The 18,647-nt window shown below is 45.3% G+C and overlaps 1 protein-coding gene and 1 non-coding gene across 2 annotated transcripts; one reads left to right on the forward strand and one right to left on the reverse strand.

Moving 5' to 3' along the window:
- The first annotated feature begins 8,356 nt into the window (after positions 1–8,356).
- TRNAW-CCA lies at positions 8,357–8,428 on the forward strand. The gene has a single exon. It is a non-coding gene; the product is annotated as a tRNA-Trp (tRNA).
- A 6,924-nt stretch (positions 8,429–15,352) lies between these two features.
- Positions 15,353–15,986, reverse strand: LOC117999191 (adenylate kinase isoenzyme 6-like). Its single transcript, XM_034988143.1, has one exon. It carries the CDS (start codon positions 15,947–15,949, stop codon positions 15,431–15,433), a length of 519 nt encoding a protein of 172 aa, XP_034844034.1. The 5' UTR covers positions 15,950–15,986; the 3' UTR covers positions 15,353–15,430.
- Positions 15,987–18,647: the final 2,661 nt, after the last annotated feature.

The following is an 18,647-nucleotide window of genomic DNA, read 5'->3' on the forward strand; positions in this document are numbered from 1 at the left end:
AAGCTCAATTCATATGAAGTTCATGAGGCAAAACTCATTCACATTGAAAAAAATGAGAACAGCTTTTTTTGGGGGGGCGTGTGAAGGTGGGGATAGACAAAGAAGGGACATAAGATAATTTTGTGGGACAAAGGCTAATGTTCTATAACTTCATAGAGGTTTGCGTTACATAGATGTCAAAACTCATCACTTAGGATGTGCATTTCATTGTAAGCAGATTTTAACGAAAATGAATACTGCAAAAATATTGAACTCGAGTTAATAGGCATTCTGGATTATTTAAGGAAAAACTTGGTGTCTGCAATTTTCTTTGAAATGGATACAAATAATGTTATGGGTTGATGGGTTGGGGGTATGTGATAAAGCAAGTACATTTCAATGTTAATGACAGAATTAATGTTGTGGGGATACAGGTGTTATCTGGAAAATTATTTGTCTCCCATAATGTTTCCAAATTTTCATAAATAAATGCTGGGGGAAAAAAAACAAGTCCTTCCTACTTTGATGTTGTGTGGAGGTCCCCACGCAAAGAGATATGAGGTTTCAGAGTAGCTGGATCTGTTGGGATGCCAAGTCAATGGGGAATAAGCTTATTCAAGGCAAGAACACAATAATGGGTCATTACAGATTCCTTTAGGAAACCTATCCTAGTTTCACTTTTGATACCAGAGGGGTGGAGGGAGGCCTTACACAGCTCAGGGGGGAGCCAAGGAGCACAGGGAGCATGGATAGGACCCCCTGAAGGACACACTGCTTCCTCAGTGTGCCTGGTGGGGTAAGTGTGACTATCACAGGTGGGATGACCTTTGCGCTAGCAACTCTTCTATGAAGAAATCATTAGTGTGCACTCGCATGTTCATTCATCAGCTCTGATGGAGAAGAAAAGACGCTGCATGAGCCTGAGTATGTAGCATTCCCTTTTTTTTTATTTCTCCTCCTCTTGCAGACCTAGAACCTCTAACCATGGTGCTCATTAGGGCTCTGATTTTTTTTTGTTGTTGTTGTTCTAAAATTCTACCTACATTTTCCTCTCTGGTTTGTGCCACATGCAGTGAGGACTTGTCACGATTCAGCCTCCTCAAGGTCCATCCAGCCTCTTGCCCACCTGACCCCTCTAATCTCCTCTGGATTGGGAAGAGGTCTGCGTTGTTTCCCAAAAAAACGTGCTACGAGAAATACCTGGCATCTGTTCTTTCTGAGGCTCTTTCTCACTCTGGTGTTCTGCAAACAGATTTTACTGCTGACAGCACTTTCATAACCTCTCTTCAATTTCCCTCTCCAGCCAAGTTTTCTGAGATTTCACATAATACTGGAGTCATTGGCTCATATTGTCCTTCATTCTGGTGATGCCCTTCCTGTTGTCACTACTCCACCAGCTGGTATTTCCTTCCAAAGCCAATGGAGCTCAGCGTGGTGTTTCCCAGATTTTTCTTTGGCTTCCTCAAGGGTAGAGGAAGTAGATAGGGGAGAGAAGTGGGCACCCGGAGTCTATGCCTGAGACTCAGAAGAAGAGCAGCGGGCCAGAGTGGTCACCTCTGTAGAGTCAGCTTTAAAGGGCTCCAGAAAAGAAGGGACCAGCAGGATAGAAGCTGGAGGGCCTCCCTGGGCAACAAGAATGTGTCCAGTACAGGCTCTGGTGACCTGGGCTTTTATCCCCACCCCACGTCATCGTCCATCCTCCCCCAACGCCCCAATCATCAGCTGAGGCTCGGGGCGGGTCACAATGGGACTTGGTGTTAGTCCCCATCCCCACCTGACTCCCACAGAGAAGTCATCCTTGGCCGGAATATCGGGGCTAGACAGCCGATTCGCACTCCAGGACTCTCTCCATCTCCATCCGAGTTCTCCCCGCTTCTCCCTCTTTCCAGTCCTAACCCCCGCGCTCCTTCTCCGCCTTCCCCGCCCAGAAGACGATGGGGGGCAGCACTGTGCCAGGGGGAAACTGGAGGGGCCTCGGGGTCCTGCCTCCGCCTGCCGGTGCACTGGCCTTCACCTTCCTTGCTCCTTGGCGGTTTTCGTGCACTGCCCCTCCTAATGCACCCTTCAAGATTCCAAGACCAGGGGCGCCTGGCCAGCTCAGAGGAGCATGAGACCCTTGATCTCGGGGATCGTGAGTTCCAGCCCCACTTCGGTGTAGAGATTACAAACATACAAACAGATAAATAAAAAAGATTTCAAGACCAGCCAGGTGCAGAGGGAACTGTTGGCCTTGTGCGCTTGCTCTCTTCGCAGCGGAACCATCCTTAACAGGGGTGATTTGGGCCAACGGTGACGTCTGCTCCCCTCCCCGCCCTGCATTGGGGGAAAGGGAGATAGGTAAGCGGCTGCGCCTTGGGAGGGGCTGCTCCACCTCCTAGACTTGTGGGCGCCAGCGTCTGGGTTGAGAAGGGGAGTTGATGCGCAAAGTGGGAAGAGAGCTCCCCGACGACAGTCATCCGGATGTGGCGAACACCCAAGCTCAGGGCTGTAACACTCTCCCCCAGGCTGAGGGGGGCAGCTAAGTTCTCCTCCACCCTTCCCTCCTTTGCGCCCCCCCCCCCCATCCCAGCCTCCCGGGAGCAGATCCCTGCAGTCCTCAGGTGGGAGCGCGCCCCCAGCCAGGCGCTGGCCCCACCCGCAGCCGCTTCCCGCTCAGCGCTCGGCTCCCCCCAGGCTCCCTCCACCCCTGGCAACCCGAGCCGGCACACTTGGGGGCGCGAGGAGGAACGCTGGGTTGAGCCCTCCAGGCGAATTGCCTGGATCCCTTCCTCTTCTGCATCGAAATGGTTTCACGCGTCCTTGAACTCTCTTCCAAGTTCATTACAATTTTTCCTTAGGGCGCTTGTTGACCATGGACGGTGTCTGGGGGTATAACTGAGCCTTAGACGGAGCTTACCTCTAGTTTTAGGCTGCTGGTCCCAAGCAATCGGAGTCGAAGGAGACCCTGCCCTTGCACCTAGGTCTGTAACTCCCAGCCTCCGGGGATGGGCCTTCCTTGGTGGGATCTGAGCCCCCCCCCCCCCCCCCCCCCCAGTGGCGCAGGGACCGGACAGAGCTTCCCGACCCAACGCAGGGCGCGGCGTGGCGTCCTCCCACCTCTCCCGCTAAATTTGCCGGGGGAGTCCTCGTCTCTTGCACGGAGCTGATTGGCTTGAACTCAACGGGTGCCGCGTCAGGTCCGAGCGTCTGATCCGAGGTCGCAGCTTGGAGGCGAGAGCCTGGGGGCGAGCAGCGCTCGTCTTCTGGGGAGGCTCTGTAGCTGCTGCCTCGCGTGAATGGGAACGCAAGGGCTGGAGAGCGCTGCCCACGGGGCTCACCAGCGGAAGGAAAGGAGCGGCCGGTGGCCCCTGCGTCCCCTCCTCCTCTTCCCTTCCTCCATGCCCCCCCCAGCACGCGTGGGGGACGCAGGCGTCGCCCGAGCCCAGCGTGCACCCCTCCTAGGAGGCCCCAGAGAGAGGCCGGAGGGGAGCGCCGTGATGACCACTCCCTCGGTGGAGGGGTTAGGGCCAGAAGCTAGGATTTTATACATACAAACGCCAAGGTTTCAGTTAATGAACGGGGTGTGTATGGGCGGGTGGGGGGGGGATGCAACTTATTCCCGAGATACTTGTACTCCCCACGACAGGACCAGCTGCAAGTGCGTTCCCGTGCAGACATTATTTTTTATTTTCTTCTTCTTCTTCTTCTTCTTTTTCTTTTTCTTTTTTTTTTTTTTTAAAGATTTTATTTATTTATTCATGACAGACAGAGAGAGAGAGGCAGAGGGAGAAGCAGGCTCCCGAGGAGCAGGGAGCCCGATGCGGGACTCGATCCCAGGACCCTGAGATCATGACCTGAGCCGAAGGCAGACGCTTAACCATCTGAGCCACCCAGGTGCCCCCGTGCAGACATTATTAATACATTTTCAGAACCGAGCGACCGTGAAGGAAAACTAGCCATGAGGTAAGAACTGCATTTTTATCTCAAAGCTCTGTGCTTTTCAGCGTGGGAAGTCTCAGGATTGTTCCTGACAGTTACACTTCATAGCTCATCACAGATCATCGGCGGAGTTGGCACTGAGCAGCTGTGTGGGGAATTGATGAAAATGTGTATCTATAAAAGGGTGGACCATCTTTCCACGATATATACATGTATCAAATCATTATATTGTATATCTTAAACTAATTCAATGTTATAGGTCAATCAGAAATAATACATGGGCAGGAAAAAAAGAGCGAATCACCTGTTCTGTGCACTCTTTGTACAAACACCTCTGCCCTAAGACAAGGCGTCCTCTTAGAGATAATCCCCATCGATGTAAGGGAGGGGTCTGAAGCTTTCACCTCCAAGAGTAACCCAGGATAACGGGACCCATCCAAGTTGTGGGGGGACCTTGTTCACTCAAGACCCTGCCTAGGGGCACCTGGGTGGTTTAGTTGCTAAGCATCTGCCTTCGGCTCAGGTCATGATCTCAGGGTCCGGGGATCGAGCCCCACATCGGGCTCCCTGCTCAGCGGGGAGCCTGCTTCTCCCTCTCCTCCCCGCTCCTGCTCTCGCTCACTGTCTTTGTCTCTCTTTCAAATAAATAAGTAAAATCTTAAAAAAAAAAAAAAAAAAACTTAAAAAAAAAAAAAAGACCCTGCCTAACTGGGCAATAAAGGAAAAGCTGGGAAGGTTCTTCCCGGGGCTGTCGCTTCGTAGATGAATTGATTTGGGCAATTTGCCTCTGTCTCTCTGTTTCCTCTCCAGAAAAGTGGGATTCGTAATAACAATGTCTACCACAGAGAGGATGTAAGAAGATTAATAACATAACATACTTAGAATGGGCAAGAGGCTCATAGCAAGCATTCCACTTAAATGTTATGTATTACAATTATCTTCTTTGTTATTGAAATATATTTGACATATAGCATTATATCAGTTTTAGGTGTACAACAAAATGATTTGATATACGATATGTCACAAAATGATCACCACAATAAATCTAGTTAACATCCATCACCACACACACACAATTTTTTTCTTGTGATGAGAACTTTTAGGATCTGCTCTCTCAGCATCTTTCACAAATACAATACAGTATTAGTAACAATAGTCACCACGCTGTACATCACATTATCTTCTTTAATTCTTAAAACACCTTTACAGAAGATCTTAGAATCACAGTTTTACAGATAAATGAAGCTCCTCTTTCCGAGAAGCTCTTTCACTCAGTTCATTTGGGGGAACATTTACTACTAAGGTGCCTGTTGCTGTGATCATCAATCTTGTTCAACACTCCTCACCTCTGACTCACCCCTGAGTCCAGTAAAGGCTCAAAGGGGTCTTAGAGAGTCTTGAGGGAAGGAGGAAGGAGCAGTGGATTCTGACCTGCAGGATATGCTGCGAGTAGGCAGATGGGAGAATCTTGGATCCTGGCCAGTGAGAGCAACAGGAATTTAGGGTCTGAAGATTGGGCCTGCAGGCATCAGTGACTGGGTTGGTGTAAGAGACTGCTTGAGGCCTTCTGCTGAGATTAATTGGGGGATGAGAGGTGGAGGTATGAGGGTTTTGGGGTGGTGTCTGATATGGTTGGGGACTGCGGATCAATGCAATCTGTGATGTGAGGTCACATCCAGGATCAGTGATCCAGGTTGAATGGGGTCAGTGTTCTGTGCGACTCTCTGGGGGTCCATCATGGGCGATGTTAAGCAGTGATTAGGCATGTGAGGGGTGAAAGCAGCACCCCCTGTCTTGTTCCTACATTAGGGAGAACAAGGTTCACCTTAATGATCGGAATCTCCTTCAGTTGGGGAGAGGGTCTTTTTTTTTTTTTTAATGTTTTATTTATTCATGAAAGTCAGATAGAGAGAGGTAGAGGCAGAGGGAGAAGCAGGCTCCCCGCCTAGCAGGGAGCCCGATGCGGGACTCGATCCCAGAACCCTGGGATCATGACCTGAGCCGAAGGCAGACGCTTAACCATCTGAGCCACCCAGGCGTCCCAGGGAGAGGGTCTTACAGTGAGTGGATCATGGAGCTCTACTGAGTTTCAGCTGGTTCCCATTGGCCCTCACTCTTGGCTCTATGGGAAGCATCAGGCAGAAGCCCCTGGAGGAATCACACCTTGCTTTTTAAAGTAAGGATGTATTAAATTCCCAGAAAATTCCTGAAAACTGATCCCAAAGTCTTCAGGATCCATAGACACTGCATATGTAGTTTCTCATGTAAACTATGAAAAACCTATAGCCACATCACACATGAAAGTGAAAGACTGGATACTTTCTCCATAAAATCAGACACCAGGCAAGATGTCTGATCCTGCCATGTGAGCATCGAGGTCAAATCTAAGTTCTTGGGGGGGTGGGGGCGGGCAGCAAGGGTTGGGTTATGTGTCTGGAGGTCCCTACTTCAACGACCTTATAGGGCAGAGTGTACATTTTAAATCTGAGCAATATCCAAGTTGCTTCATTTCTGTCCTAAAAAGCCTCCTGAAAACTTACCCATAGGTGCAGGCACCAAGCTGCTTGGTGAATGGCAGAGCCCAGCCTCCCCAGGACATGCCCAGGGAAGTACTGTGGGTTTGTTTGAATAAAAATGCAGTTTTTGAGAAACCAATGGTAGCAGTTTTCCATTGTGATTGTTGAGTAAAAGAGAATTTTTTGTTTTAACATATTTACCCTTTTCCCTCTTCTTTTAATGTAAGACTATGCGGGAATGAAAGGAAGAGTAATGCATCTCTGCAACTGATAACCCTGAACTGTCTGAGGCCACAAAGAGCTGTCAAGGTGAGCTGTCAAGGTCGTTGGCAGCTTCACGCCCACCAGTCGATCCCTTCCTAGGAGGGCATTCGGTGTTTGGGGTCTCCCTGGGAGAAACAGACATCCATACACTCAGGTTGGAGCTTTGGGAGAATCCTTCATTTTAGATATAGAAATGATCTCCAGGTCTGTGTCTTGGAGGTGTTCACTTTACTGTTCTGTTACTTTAATTTTTTTTAACGATTTTATTTTTAAGTACTCTCTGCACCCAAAGTGGGGTTCGAACTTAACAATCTTGAGATCAAGAGTCGCACGCTCTACCCACTGAGCCAGCCAGGCGCCCCTACTGTTCTGTTACTTTAAAATCAACTCCCATTTAAAGGACATAGATCTACAGGTATTTACATCCCATAACTCTATATCCGCAATTTAAAACTAGTATCACTTGCTGTATTTGAAAAATAAAATACATTATTGAAACAATAAAAAGGCTCCTTCTTCTTGATGCAACTGTTAGTGGCTCAGTTCAAGCTCTGAGAAATGCCGGCAGAGTGAAGGGTGGTTCTTCTGTCCCTGCAGCAAATTCACTGCAGCATCTTCAGCAGAAGCTTTACTGTGGGTGCTCTTTCATGAATGGCACGAGAAAGGCAATATTGAACCTCAAATCTTCAATCTAAAGCATCCCCAACAGTGCTAGTCTTGACTGGGTATGCCTGGGATTCAGGAATGAGGAAATTATCTGTTCGTTGTTCCCAACTCAAAATCATCATTGTGTTCCGCATGTCCTAAAAGTCAGAAGTGGAAGGTTTCCCGTTACACCAGCAAGGATGTGGCGAGATCAGTCTTGGTATTTCACCCAGGAAGCCTGTATGTATGATGCCCAAGTTGGGGACACCTGGCTGTCACATGGCTCCTACATCCAGAATCTCCCTGATGCCAGGTCCTCTCCATTCATTAAGCTCCATCAGTGAACAGAGCGCTGCTACCGAAATCCTATTATCCATGGTCTGCTCCACATCCCAACCACAAAGCATTACTCTCCCCTCCCCGACCCATTGTTCTTTTAACCCGAAAGATCACATCAGGTGGCAAGATGTGCAGAGCCTGGTTGTCTGCAGGTGCTCAACACTACTTACTGTAGTTTTGTTTTTGTTTGCTTTCGTATCTGATGAGGTTTCTACAATGAATGTGCTATTTTTTTTTAAAGCAAAAAGTAAAAAAGAAACCAAGTGCTGCTTTTGGGAAGTGGAAACAGTCTTCCCCCGTAGGCGTGAATGGGGTGCAAATCCTCACGTCGCTCCGCGTGCTGAAGGGCTGGGACCGAAGAGAACCCGGATCCCAGACGCCCCCCACTCCTGCCTTCCCTGGGAGCTGCGACTGACATTTTCCAGACGCTTCCCAGACCTCGCTCCTTAAAAGCCCTGGGGAGGTGGGTTTCCCGAATCCCGAGCGCGAGTACCCCCGGAGCCCTGAGCTCCTCGCTTGCTTGCTTCATTCATATTTATATTTTGCTTTGAATAGCCCCGTTTTAGAAGGGACAAAGGGCTCAGAGTCAATTCCAAGCCAAAATATGGGCGGTGTAAAAAAAATGCCAAACGCTGCACCTGACACCTGCTGCAACGGACGTCGCTCTAAACAACAAAAAACGGGGCAGCCTCCAGGACCTCGTGGCGCAACGGTAGCGCGTCTGACTCCAGATCAGAAGGTTGCGTGTTCGAATCACGTCGGGGTCACGGCTGTGGCTTTTTCTGTTTAGCCGCCCGAGTCAAACGAAACAGCCTAAGCGTCTGTCCGCTACCTCCCAGCCTTGGGCTTTCTCTTACCTTTTCTTTAGTCCAAAGGGACTTCTTGTGAACAACTCAGCAACGCACAGGCACATGAGCTGAAGGGTGTGGATGACCTGGAAGGGGGAAAAAAAACCCCAGGAGCCGACCTGGAGGTCGTTCTGTTCCTATCCTTAGCAGGATTATGCTTCCGAGAGGACATTAAAAGAGGACACGAGGAGACTTTGCTAATGAAGTCACTCTGGTGTGAAAAGTAGCTTTTTTTTTTTTTTTAATTGGGTCGCTAGCCGGGCATGGCACAATGCCCCTGGTCGATATTTGTGTGACCTTGATGAAGACGTCGGTTTCCCAATAATCCCCAATCCCCACCCCCGGAATTTTCATGGTTTGAGCTTCCTGTCAGAAGCCCCTGAACAGGGGCGCCTGGGTGGCGCAGTCGGTTTCAGCTCAGGTCATGATCTCAGGGCCCTGGGATCGAGTCCCGCGCGGGGCTCCGAGCTCAGTGTGGGGTCATTCTTTCTCTCCCTGCCCCTCCTGCTCCTGCTGTCTCTCTCTCTAAAATAAGTAAAATCTTAAAAAAAAAAAAAAAAAAAGGCCCCTGAACATTGTGGTTAAAGAGAAAATACTGTGAGCTTGATTCAAAATTTATTATGCCGAGGATGCAGTTCTTGAACTTTCTGAAAGCAGAAATTACCCTAAAATTTACCACCTTTTAATTTAGGTGTGTTTTTTTGTTTTGTTTTTGTTTGTTTGTTTGTTTTTAAGTATTCTCCCTGCCCAACGTGGGGCTTGAACTCACGACCCTGAGATCAAGAGTCGCATGTGCAGGGACTGAGCCAGCCACGTGCTCCAATTTAGGATTCATTTAAATGCATCCTTCCAGGGGCGCCTGGGTGGCTCAGATGGTTAAGAGTCTGCCTTCGGCTCAGGTCATGATCCCAGGGTCCTGGGATGGAGTCCCACATCAGGCTCCCTGCAGGGAGCCTGCTTCTCCCTCACCCTCCTACTGTTCCCCCAGCTTGTGCTCTCTCTGTCAAATAAATAAATAAAATCTTAAAAAAAAAAAGAAAGAAAGAAAGAAAAAAATAAATAAATGCATCCCTCTAATAGGGATTTGAAACAATGGAGTTTCAGACACAAACCACTTGCCCTGACCTGAGATGGAGGAGAAACACAGGAGAGCAGAAATGGAGATCGTGATGGACTTACCAGGATTAAGTTTTCATTGCACCAGCCTCACTCTCCCTTCAGTTTAAAAGTCTGTCCTTTGCTGAGCTTAAAAAAACAAACAAACAAAACAAGCATCCTTTACAGATGTATTTTTCTTTTTTTAAAGAGCAATCTGTACACCCAACGTGGGGCTCGATCTCAGGATCCAGAGTTCAAGAGTCCCGAGCCCTATCCACCCAGCCAGCCAGGTGCCCCTGTAGGCGTGCTTTTTAAAGATCTGAATGATTGATGAAATCTTGGAATCGACAGCATAGCACTTGCTTTGAAGCCAAAGTGATGTGAACGTGCAACCTTCTGCACCAGTCAGATGTGTTACTGTGGGGACATGGTCACAAGCACCAGATCCCTTTTGTGTAATTAACATAGGGTCATTTCCTCACTTCTCAGTTGCACAGTTCAATGTTTGCGATCCAGGCATCCAGACGGTTTGGGATTCTCTGGGTTTGGGAATTCTCTGGGCTTCTGGTCCTTTGATTAGGAGATTACCAAGTAAGGTGAAAAGTCAGTAAACAGGAGGGGAGGGTGCCTCAGGGAATACTTGCCTTCACCATTCAGAAACATCCTTCTCCCCCCCGCACCCCAGGAAGTTTTGAGGCACCAGCCCTTCCCCACAGTGATGCTGGTCCCGCCTCTTCTGCAGGACTTCAGGTTCCAGCAGCTACAAGAACAAATTTTACTCAGAAGAAAAGTGAGGTGGGTGGGGGAGAGTTCCTTTGATACAGGAGTGTCCTCAGAACTGGCCGGCACCAGGGGAAACTCTACCCACCCAGGGAATGCTGGGGGGGAGCAGACAGAAGGAAACGCTGGTGAAGGTCAGTCATCCTCCCAGGAGCGTGTTTGGGAGCCTCCCGGGATCTTAGCAGGAGCCGGGGTCCTACCTGGAGGATACAAACGTGGCCTGGGGACCCGACCTGTCGTGTTTCTCCCTCCCTATGTTCACATTCTTGGAAGGGACCTGCAGGACTGACTCCCCAAGTCATCCTCCCAGAGACCGACTGGGCAAGCTTGACCACCTCTCCTTTCCCTAAGTTCATGTGCCTGGCCCTCACCTGCCCCCCTTGCGTGCTGCTGTGGAAGTCCTAGGGGCTTGGGACAGGCCAGAGAACAAAACAGACCGGGCTTTCAGGGAGGTACCAGCCTCTTCGAATATCTGAAGAGATTTGGACAGGTGACAGGCACAACACAAAGGGACACAGCGATGAGGAGGTCACATGGTGGGAATGGGGAGTCTCTTCCTTCCAGCCCTTAACACAAGAGAGTCCTTGAATTACACTTATGAGCATGACGTTGTGGTTTGTTTGCTCTATTTTTAAAAAAAGGACAATTGCTACTTTTTTTCTCTTAAAGAGTAAAATATATTATTTATTGATTTTTAAAGTAGGCTCCATGCCCAATGCTGGGCTTGAACTCGTGACTCTGAGATCAGGAGTCCCATGCTCTACTGACTAAGCCAGCCAGGTGCCCCTAAAATATGTTTTGTAAAAGAAAATTTGCCAAATACAGGGAATTCTGATGAGAAAACAAAATTGCCCATAATCAAACATCTCAGGGAAAATCAAGGCTGTTGTGATGATTTGCAACTTTCTCTGGTATTTTTCTATGTCTGTCTATCCTTAAATGTCTTTCTTTTGTAAAATTCTTTTTGTAAAAGAATTTCCTCAGTAATACTATACTGGCAGGTATTACCTATAAACTTGGTTTTTTTTAAATTTTATTTATTTATTTTATGTAAGCTCTATCCACAAGGTGGGGCTTGAACTAACAACCCTGACATGAAGGGTCATGAGCTCTACCCGCTGAGCCAGCCAGGCGCCCTTAATGTGTATTTTAAAAACAGCTTTATGGAAGGAAAGAAGGAGAGGAGGAAGGAACTTCAAGCAAGCAAGAAAAAGTTTGCAAAACTTGGCTACCCCAGTGGAGAGCCCAATGTATTTCTTTTAAATGTCTGTAGAACTGGTTTAGAGGAAATCTGTGATTCATCAGTCTTACACAATTCACAGCGCTCACCATAGCACATACCCTCCCCAATGTTTATCACCCAGTCACCCCAAACCTCCCACCCCCCACCACTCCAGCAACTCTAAGTTTGTTCCTGGGATTAAGAATTCCTCATATCGGTGAGATCATATTCATTTTCTTTTTCCTTAAAGATTTATTTATTTATTTTAAGAGAGAGCAGGGCTGGGGAGGGCCAGAGGGAAAGAGAGAATCTCAAGCAGACTCCCCACTGAGCATGGAGCCTGACACAGGGCTTGATCTCATGGCCCTGTGATCATGACCCTGAGATTATGACCTGAGCCGAAATCAAGGGTCAGATGCCCAACCGACTGAGCCACCCAGGTGCCCCTCAGAATGTTCATTTTCAAGCAAATATTGTGAGGCGTGCAAAGAAATAAGATGGCCCATTCACAGAAGTTAATAGAAATTCTTGGTAATCTCAAGTATAGAAGTTTTATTTTACTCTATAATTATAGGAATATAAGCATGCCAGAATTTCCAACTTTTTAAATGTAATTCAAGCCAAAATAAGTAAATAAATAAATGTAATTCAAGCCTAGAGAAAAGTTGCAAGAATAGTCTATGAATTCTCATATTCTCCCCACCTAGATTTACTGTTTTTTAAACATTCTGTCACATTTTTTATATAGGTATATAAATCCAAACACATGTATACATATTGTTTGTGCTATTATTATCATTTTCTAGATCATTTGAGAGTAAGTTGCAACATCCTGACCCATAACTTCGAAATATTTTCACATGCATCACACTAAATTTTAGCATGTATTATGCTAAAGAACAGAGGCATTCTCTTATATAACCACTGTAAAATTACCAAATCTTGCAAATTTAACATTAATACAATAAGAATATCTAATATATACAACATACTTAGATTTTACAAATTGTCCCAGTAATGTATTTTATACAAAATTTTTTAAATTCATCATCCAATCCAAGATTATGCATAACATTTAATTGTCATGTGTTTTTAATTTCCTTTGACCTGGTACGTTTCTCAGCCTGCCTTTGTGTTCCTGACATTGATCTGTTTTTGTTTTTGTTTTAATATTTTATTTATTTATTTGAGAGAGAGAGAACATGAGCAGGGGAGGAGCAGAGGAAGAGGGACAAGCAGACTCCATGCTGAACATGGAGCCTGATATGGGGCTCGATCCCATGACCTTGAGATCATAACCTGAGCCGAAATCAAGAGTCACACACTTAACTGAATGAGCCACCCACGTGCCCCCTGACATTGATGTTTTTGAAGAACAGAGGCCCATTGATTTTAGAATAATCCTCAGTTGGATTGATCTGATTGTTTCTTCATGATAAGACTTAGGTTATACCTTTTTTTTTTTTTTTGCAAGAATATACAGACATGATGTGTTCTTCTAAGGAAATTCTAAAGCATTGGCATTTGGAGAAAAAGACGTTAAGGGGTTTGTACAACAGGAGAATAAAATGGAAGCACTTGATCCTCCCAATATAATAACAACTAATAACAGTCAATATTTATTAAATGCTTTTTTAGGGGCGCCTGGGTGGCTCAGTCGTTAAGCATCTGCCTTCGGCTCAGGTCATGATCCCAGGGTCCTGGGATCAAGCCCCGCATCGGGCTCCCTACTCCACGGGAGGCCTGCTTCTCCCTCTCCCATTCCCCCTGCTTGTATTCCCTCTTTCGCTGTGTCTCTCTCTGTCAAATAAATAAATAAAATCTTTAAAAATAAATAAATAAATGCTTTTTTAAAAAGTAATCTCTAGGGCCAATGTGGGGCTTGAACTCATGACTGGGCCAACGTGAGGCTTGAACTCACGACTCCAAGATAAGAGTCACATGCTTTACAGACTGAGCCAGCCAGGCACCCCTAAATGCTTCTTGTTCTATTTAGTCTTCACGATAATCCATAAGGTAGGTACAATTATTATGTCCATTTCACAGATAAAACTGTAACTCATCCAGGGGCACACACCAATAAGTTTTGGAACTGGAATTTAAACCATGGATCAGACTTAACAACTGAGGGCTTAACCATTATTGCACACCTGTCTCTGAAAGACTAATAGCACTTTACTGAGAAGGCAGAAGAGGTATGGTAAAAAAAAAAAAAATGTCACAGAAATCATGACCTTGGTTGGGACCCAATTGGAGGAAGAAAATGATCATCTGGGGAAAGTTTGAATATATATATATATATAAAAAGTAAACAGGAGAACTGCTGACAAAAATCACCAACTCAAACCTCACATGGGAGAAGAGAGTCAGGCTCAAATTCAGCTCCTAGGGTACAGTATATGAACTTGATTCAACAAAGCTGATCCAAGGGTTTGGAGCTTCAACAAAATTAGAGGTTGTAAAGCAGCAGAGAAAGACTTCTTCATGCTCAAGGCCATACATCATTCCCAACCTGCTCAGGTAGCTAAAAGACTCAACAGTTAATAAGAACAAATATGACGACCTCAGCTCTCATTAAGGGGAGAATTCTGTCACCATATAAACAGTGCTCAGATAAACAAGATGAGTCAAAGAGAATCCATCAAAGCAAGTATTTTGTATAAAGAGTAGGCCCTGGAAGATCTGTTTATCTTCAAAGATGACTAAATTGAGTTCTTCTTATGCTCGACTAGGAGTTTGGACCAGCCCTCCCATGAAGAACAACTAGAGAAGCTAAATAAAGTAAAACAAACAGATGGAGCTACCCAGGCAATGAAAATTTGCAGAGACCAGATCAAGACGAGGCAAAAGAAGTGAGCTCTACATTTGAGTCCACCCTTCTCACTAAGATAATTGCTGATTACAAAAGCAAACGTGGTAGTTAAGAGGTTGAAAACACTGAAAAGATGCAAGCTCTCTGGGTGGGGGGACAACAATCAGAGTCCAAGGCCCACCATGGAGGAGGAGCCCTGATGAACACCACATGCTTCCACTAGGAGCACTGAGGGGCTGGAGCATAACTGGGTGAATTAGAAATAGACCAGACAGCTCCAGGATGGAAGTCCAGCTTAAACCCTGATTGCCTGTTTCTCATTACCTTATTTTTACCATTTCATTTTAAATTTCTGATTTATTGACTATCACTGGGTATGGTGTCTTCAGTGATATTTTAATTTTTCCACATAGTTCATGTTTTCCCATATATAATTTCACTTATTAACTGCTTTTTTTATCCTTAGTCTTTTTTTTTTTTTTTAAGATTTTATTTATTTATTTGACAGAGAGAGAGAGCACAAGTAGGCAAAGAGGCAGGCAGAGGGAGAGGGAGAAGCAGGCTCTCCACTGAGCAGGGAGCCTGATGCGGGCCTCAATCCTAGGACCCTGGGATCATAACCTGAGCCGAAGGCAGCTGCCTAACCGACTGAGCCACCCAGGCGCCCCTTTATCCTTAGTCTTAAGTTTTATTTTAAGGGATCATCTTCATTTTCTTGTAACCAGCTTAGAAGATAGCCACCCATTTGGTCAGATTTATTTATTCTTCAGCAGTTGAAGCATTTAAGATGACAGTTTTTACTCTAAATCCTTAATGATATTATATATACTATACTTGAGAATGTTCTCCTTTCTCATGGAGAAAAAAAGCCCAAACATAAACCTTTAGATTATCCATCTACTAGTCCTGCAGCACAATCTTAATAAGAAAGTTTTACTGATAACTGGACAATTTATTCATTATGGCAGGGATATAACAAGAGTGGTTGTAAAGTGGCCAGTCTTGTAAGTCAGGAGCTATGATCCTTGATCCACTGCTCAATCCACTTCAATATCTGATTGATATTCTCCTCTAGATCTTCTGATTTACTGCTGGGCAGTTGAGGTACTACTTCTTCCTTGTAGGGTGCTAATGCTTCTTCATAAAGAACTTGAAAAATTTCACACTGAATATTGTCTTTTAGTTTCTTTTCATTATAACCCCTTGTTTCAAGTCTTTTGTACAATACACTGTCATCTGCTTGCAGCACAAAAACTATATAAAACCAGCGTTCAGGGAAGAAATCACAACCATGGTAATCAACAACAACTCCACCTTCGCTCATTTGGTTTTCTAATTCATCAACTACTCTGTCTTCATCTAAAATGGGGCATTCATACTCTGCATCATAGCCATCATATAACTGCCCTTCTTGAGCTATATCACCCACATTAATGTATTTCAGTCCTGATCTTGATGCAAGTTCTTTGCCTAGCGTGGTTTTTCCAACCCCTGGTGTACCAGTGAGCAGGATGTTTGGAAGCAACATGGTCCTCACCACACTGGCTCCGGGTGTCACTAACTGCTTTTTAAAACACAATTTCCAGGGGTTCCTGGGTGGCTCAGTCAATTAAGCGGCTGCCTTCAGCTCAGGTCGTGATCCAGGGTCCTGGGATCGAGCCTCACATCGGGCTCCCTGCTCGGCGGGAAGCCTGCTTCTCCCTTTCCCACTCCCCCTGCTTGTGTTCCCTCTCTTGCTGTGTCTCTCTCTGTCAAATAAATAAATAAAATAAAATAAAATAAAAACCAACCCACACAGTTTCCAGAATTTATCTAGCTTATTTCAAGTATTATTTGCTCTTGTTTATTTTTGAATGGATTGTGCTTTCATTATTTTCGTCCTCTTAGATTCCTTAAATTTTTTGTTTTGTTTCCCCAAAGTCTAAAATATTTAGTCAGTTTCTTTATTTTTTCACTTTCTTTTCTAATAATGAAAATATTTAAAGTGATATTACTTTTCCCTGAACATTTCTTTGGTCTTTTCTTCATGAGTGTTGATATGGTAGTCTCATATTTTAAAATTATCAAATAGAAATACATTCCTAAGATCTATTCATTTTATGAGCAAAATGACCAAAAAGAAGTCTGAATCTAGAATATGTAAACACTGAAACTTACTTTAACAACATAAACAATGCTACACTCTAAATATCAAGTCAAGGGGCGCCTGGGTGGCTCAGTCGTTAAGCGTCTGCCTTCGGCTCAAGTCATAATCCCAGGGTCCTGGGATCGAGCCCCACATCGGGCTCCCTGCTCCACGGGGAGCCTGCTTCTCCCTCTCCCACTCCCCCAGCCTGTGTTCCCTCTCTCACTGTGTCTCTCTGTCAGATAAATAAATAAAATCTTTAAAAATAAATAAATAAATAAATATCGAGTCAAGTTTACCATAAAAAGATTGAACACTTATTTTTTTTTTAAAGATTTTATTTATTTATTTGAGACAGAGAGAATGAGAGAGACAGAGAGCACATGAGAGGGGGGAGGGTCAGAGGGAGAAGCAGGCAGGGAGCCTGATGCGGGACTCGATCCAGGGACTCCAGGATCATGACCTGAGCCGAAGGCAGTCACTTAACCAACTGAGCCACCCAGGTGCCCTGAACACTTATTTTAAAGTTATAATTGGCTTGTTCTAATAATGCAAATAAGTGAAAAGAAGGAAAATGTATAGGTCTATTTTATGATTATAAATCAATGAAATTTGCAATAATAATATGTCAACTTATATACAGAAAAATTAAGACCTCAACTACTGAGAAATTTAAAGTTACCATTTTAGGGGTGCCTGGGTGGCTCAGTCATTGAGCGTCTGCCTTCATCTCAGGTCATGATCTCAGGGTCCTGGGATCGAGCCCCACATGGGGCTCCCTGCTCAGTGGGAAGCCTGCTTCTCCCTCTCCCACTCCCCCTGCTTGTGTTCCTTCTCTCGCTATCTCTCTCTTTAATAAATAAATAAAATCTTTAAAAAAAATAAAGTTACCATTTTAGTAATAACAGAAAACATGAATAGAAATTATGGCAACTCTTAAGTATGCTCCACTATTGTCTCTTGGGTTTTCTTCTGTTGATACCCATTCTGGCCTGTGTCCTGCCACAGGTATGATGACTACACACTAGAGGCACCTGGCCAACAACAATTGGAAGGTACTTCTGGAAACCAGAGATATGAAAATGCAAAAAAAAACCCTGATTCCAAAAAGTTAGAATCACGGGAAACAGCAAAGTCTGCTTTTCATAATACAGCAACAACCATGCCTGGTTTCTGAGCAGCTGGTAAATTGTGTGTCCCCTGCCTGTGATTTTCAGATTCAAGCTGAGAAGTGCCTTCAGTCATAGTCTATTGACTATCTTTGTAAGTCTTTATGAGTAGTAGTAGTATTGTGGGTATCTACACAGCACACAACAGAAAGATGTGTTAATTTCGTCATCCTTATTAGAATTTTGCAGTTTAGCTAGTATGTATATTTTATTTTATTCTTTTATTTCTTTAATTAAAAAAATTTTTTTGAAAGATTTTATTATTTTTTTAGATTTTATTTATTTATTTGAGAGAGAGAATGAGAGAGAGAGAGAGCATGAGAGGGGGGAGGGTCAGAGGGAGAAGCAGACTCCCTGCCGAGCAGGGAGCCTGATGCAGGACTCGATCCTGGGACTCCAGGATCATGACCTGAGCCGAAGGCAGTCGCCTAACCAACTGAGCCACCCAGGCGCCCCCCCCCCCAAAATTTTTTTTTTAAGTAGGCTCCATGCCCAGGCTGGAGCCCAATGCTGAGCTTGAACTCAGGACCCTGAGATCAAGACCTGGGCTGAGATCCAGATGCTCAACCGAGCCACCCAGGTGCCCCTATGCAGGGTTTTATAAACCGTGCTAAGGAGTTTATGTCTTATTCCAGGGCAGAGGGAAGTCACTGAAGGGTTCTGAGGAGAGGGACATAAACAGATTTAATTTTTCAACGTTCATCTTGGCTGTCTTGAATAGCATGGATTAAGAAAGGCAAGATTAGATGTGGAGAGACTATTCAGGTGACTATGGTCATCTGGACTGGAATGACAATTGATTTCTTCTGGTTTCTGAAGTGAAGAACTGGAGTGTTTCTGCACAGAGGAAAGGAGTATCTTTCATCCGGTCGCTCTTTGGCTCAAGGAGAGCGGCCCTTCTAGTACCAATGTTCATAAACTCCAGGTCCGCA

This window comes from Mirounga leonina, unplaced genomic scaffold (genome assembly GCF_011800145.1).
Source record: "Mirounga leonina isolate KUSES-001 unplaced genomic scaffold, KU_Mleo_1.0 Mir_454, whole genome shotgun sequence".
In the NCBI taxonomy this organism is placed as follows: Eukaryota; Metazoa; Chordata; class Mammalia; order Carnivora; family Phocidae; genus Mirounga; species Mirounga leonina.

Excerpts from the sequence above, each read along its gene's own strand:
- LOC117999191 (XM_034988143.1), bottom strand. The coding sequence starts at position 15,949 with ATGTTGCTTCCAAACATCCTGCTCACTGGTACACCAGGGGTTGGAAAA.